Source organism: Diaphorina citri, unplaced genomic scaffold (genome assembly GCF_000475195.1).
Source record: "Diaphorina citri unplaced genomic scaffold, Diaci psyllid genome assembly version 1.1 scaffold5706, whole genome shotgun sequence".
In the NCBI taxonomy this organism is placed as follows: Eukaryota; Metazoa; Arthropoda; class Insecta; order Hemiptera; family Psyllidae; genus Diaphorina; species Diaphorina citri.
Window position 1 is genome coordinate 1,143 of NW_007383082.1, and position 3,499 is coordinate 4,641.

Below are 3,499 nucleotides of genomic sequence, written 5' to 3' on the forward strand. Positions count from 1 at the left end.
GTCCGATTTCCGCTTTTCGAACCAGAGGGAGTGGTTGGAGTGTTAACAGGTTTCCTAGTTGTTACTTTCTGTATAGATTGTTTTCTGGAACTGTTAGCGGTCGACACAGTGGAGAGTCCGGAAATAGAGGCACGGGGTGGCATGTCTTTAGTCGCTGTTGAGAAGGTAGAGGAGGGGGTAGCGAGGCCGTTTTTAAGAGAAGGTTTCGATGGAGGTGGTTTGTTTTTGTTGTTAACTCGGCCCTGGTAGTTGTATTTAGACATTGTTAAAGAAACAACAGGTCATTAAGCGGAATGGAATGAAGTGGTGATGGGTAAGCTAGGTGTTGTTATATTTGTTATTTTTAGGTTGTCGATAACGACCTTATCATAAAAGTGTTAAAGTGCCTAAGTAATTTGAAAATAAAAGTATAAAAAGTCCAAACGCTTTCATGGCTCTCCTCCAAATATACGAGTCCTTAACAGAAGTATGTGACAACTTGTGAAAGCATTTATGATAAAAATGTCGCGATGTCATACTACTTAATCTTATTTACTTGAACTCTTTATTGAGCTCCTTAACCTAATTTAAGCTCCTTATAACTAAGACCACAGTCTGAGTTTAAACTTGGTTCAAGTTGAACTCTAGAAATAAGCAATCTGATTTTTTGATCTCAAACTTCTTGGCCAATCAGATTTGCTCATTCCGAGTTTAAACTCAACTTGTGGTCACTCATCTATTGTGATTCTCAGGTACTGAAAGGAGACATCAAGTTTAGGTTTTAACTTTATTGAGCTCCTTAACCTAATTTAAGCTCCTTATAACTAAGACCACAGTCTGAGTTTAAACTTGGTTCTAGAACTTTACTGGGTTTAAACTAGAAATAAGCAATCTGATTTTTTGATCTCAAACTTCTTAGCCAATCAGATTTGCTCATTCCGAGTTTAAACTCAACTTGTGGTCACTCATCTATTGTGATTCTCAGGTACTGAAAGGAGACATCAAGCCCGCGGTGGAAACCCATGAGATGTTATATCAAGTCATGCAGAGACACAACTTTATACCTGAAGCTTTCACCACGGATTTCCAGGTAATTTAAAAGAGCGCGGTAGCTTAACCATCCTTTTGTTTCTTTTTTCCGTTTTTATTTATTTATTTATTTATTTATTTATTTTAAAAATATATATGGGAACTGTTTTTGGATTGTTTCAAACTCACATTTTATACGTCCATGTTTATCCGGGAACTGAAAAGTTTGGTTCGATAATTTCCTTCCGTCACGGGATTCGAACCTAGCACCTCCGGGTTGAGAGTCAGTACTCTTAACCACTCAGCCACAGAGGTTTTCTCTTACGACCCCTTCATTTTTTTTTTTTTTTTTTTTTTTAAAAAAAATTTTTCCCCCCCCTTTTTTTTTCTTCATTTTTTTTTTTTTTTTAGATAAGTATTTCACCGCCATTTTTATTTCGTAGCAATGAAACAACTACTACATTAGACTCCTTCGTCTTTTAGGTTCACTGGGGCCAGCACCCTCTAAGGCCCGAATTCCTCGAGTCCACCTACTTCCTGTACAAATCTACTGGAGATCCTCACTATCTGGACGTAGGGAAGAGTGTACTGAGAGCTCTACAGACACATGCACGGGTACCATGTGGGTATGCAGCGGTGCGAGATGTGAGAACCGGGGCCCATGAGGACAGGTAAAACAATTGATTGAACACAGTGAGGTCTAAGTTTTAGCTAAACCCCCCCCCCCCCCTGTCGGGAAAATAGCGAATTATTTCAGTGCAGGTAGGATGAGAGAAGAGCGGGAGAGGAAAAGTTTTCGAGATGCAGGAAGCGGAAATCGAACCCCCGACTTAGCGCTAACAAGGCAGACGCGATACCCTCCAAGCGAACTAGGTTGGTTTAGACTTTTAGAGGTTTCTTAGAGGGAACTGTGACAACAAAGTTTGAAGAAGAAGAAGAAGAATAGAACCCGAGAAAGCCAGCCGTTGTTCCGAGAACGAACCTTATCTGTTTTGGATAAATTTCGCCTCGGTCGGGAATCACTTCTAAACGTTCAAGTTTTTGGAGATTTTTTTTTTTTACCAATTATTTGGAAAATGTCTTCTCCGGGATATTTTCTTGATTTATGTACCTACTGCAATTTACATGTCCTCTTTTGTGCCTTTTATTCTTGTAATGTCCTTTACTCTTCTACTTACTTCTACCTGCAGAATGGACTCATTTGTTCTGGCGGAAACGTTCAAATATCTCTACCTGTTATTCTCTGAAGAGGAAGATCTACCACTCAATCTAAACCACTTTATATTTACCACCGAGGCTCATCTGTTACCCCTCTCACTAACCTTGTACAACTTTACCCATCATCATGTGGTAAGTGAACGTTAAGCTGTTGTCGTAATCGGACTATGTATTTGGTTCCAGCTTAACTTCATACAAAAAAAAAAAAAAAAAACCCACTGTGAGGCTTAGGTGTTGGGGCAATTGCCCCAAGGGCTGGGTTAAGCTTATACGAATGTACGAAATCTAGCTGATGTTAATAAGGTATGGTAAGTATGTACCTAATTCGTTGATAAAAAAAGCAGAATGTGCCCCATTTTTATTCTTCTCCCTTAAATCTAATGTTGTAAATCCTTAGATGTACATAGAGACCCTGTTTAGACTGACGGGGTAAGGGAACTTTTCAGTTCTACTCAGAGGAAATAAGCAAGGTATTCTATTCTGAGGGTCGTTACACAGTGGGAGCACTTTTCTGGCGCACTTATATACTTACACCCATCGTAAATACAATACAGGCCAACCAGATTGCTTTGTTTACTTGCTTACTTTCCTTTCCTTGTCCGGATCACCATATTGTCAGATCTTATGTCTCCAGTAGGTGGCCACGGATACTCCTTTGGGGTTCGCTGTCTGCAGGTCCTCCAGAGTGCACGGGTTCTGTTAAAAATTGTAATTGTAATTTTTATTTGACATTTTAAGTATTACATTTTTTTTTTATTGAGTAAAGTTTTTTCCCTCTAGTCCCTCTTAGTAAGTCCCTCTAGTAAGTCCCTTAAGTAAAGTCCCTCTAATTCTCTTGTCTCACAGGATAACTTTGATATGGACCTAGACTCGGATGAAGAACTCACTAGGCAGTGTCCTAGCACTCTAGGTCTGTTCCCGCACTCGGTACGAGAACCCATGAAGAATTTGGTGAGTGAGAAGAAATGTGCCCCGCCCCGGGAGTCGAAGCCGAGAAAACTGACACTCCATGAGTTCCAGGTATGTGTTGTGCTGATTTACTTTGGTTGGACTGTACAGTTTGTGTGAATATAATAATAGTAGTGCTTATTTATATTGCTCGAATAAGATCAAGGAGTCTCTTAATTCCGGGGGTTTATTCGTATGCTTTACAAGGGTCTACGAATTCTAACGGCATGTTTTTCTTTGTTTCTTGTTTTTATTTGATCTCGTTTTTGGGTAGCTTGATTACATCTTGTTTTGGTAACTAGTTCTTTTACCCTTTGTTTTTCCC

The 3,499-nt window shown here is 39.6% G+C and overlaps 1 protein-coding gene across 1 annotated transcript; it reads left to right on the forward strand.

Moving 5' to 3' along the window:
• Window positions 1-430: 430 nt before the first annotated feature.
• LOC103521683 (ER degradation-enhancing alpha-mannosidase-like protein 3) lies at window positions 431-3,246 on the forward strand (the record flags this gene model as incomplete). The annotated part of the gene is made up of 5 exons (XM_008486793.1): window positions 431-466; window positions 965-1,069; window positions 1,492-1,679; window positions 2,199-2,358; window positions 3,073-3,246. Coding segments are annotated over exons 1-5 (663 nt in total), but the record flags the coding sequence as incomplete, so codon positions are not given.
• Window positions 3,247-3,499: the final 253 nt, after the last annotated feature.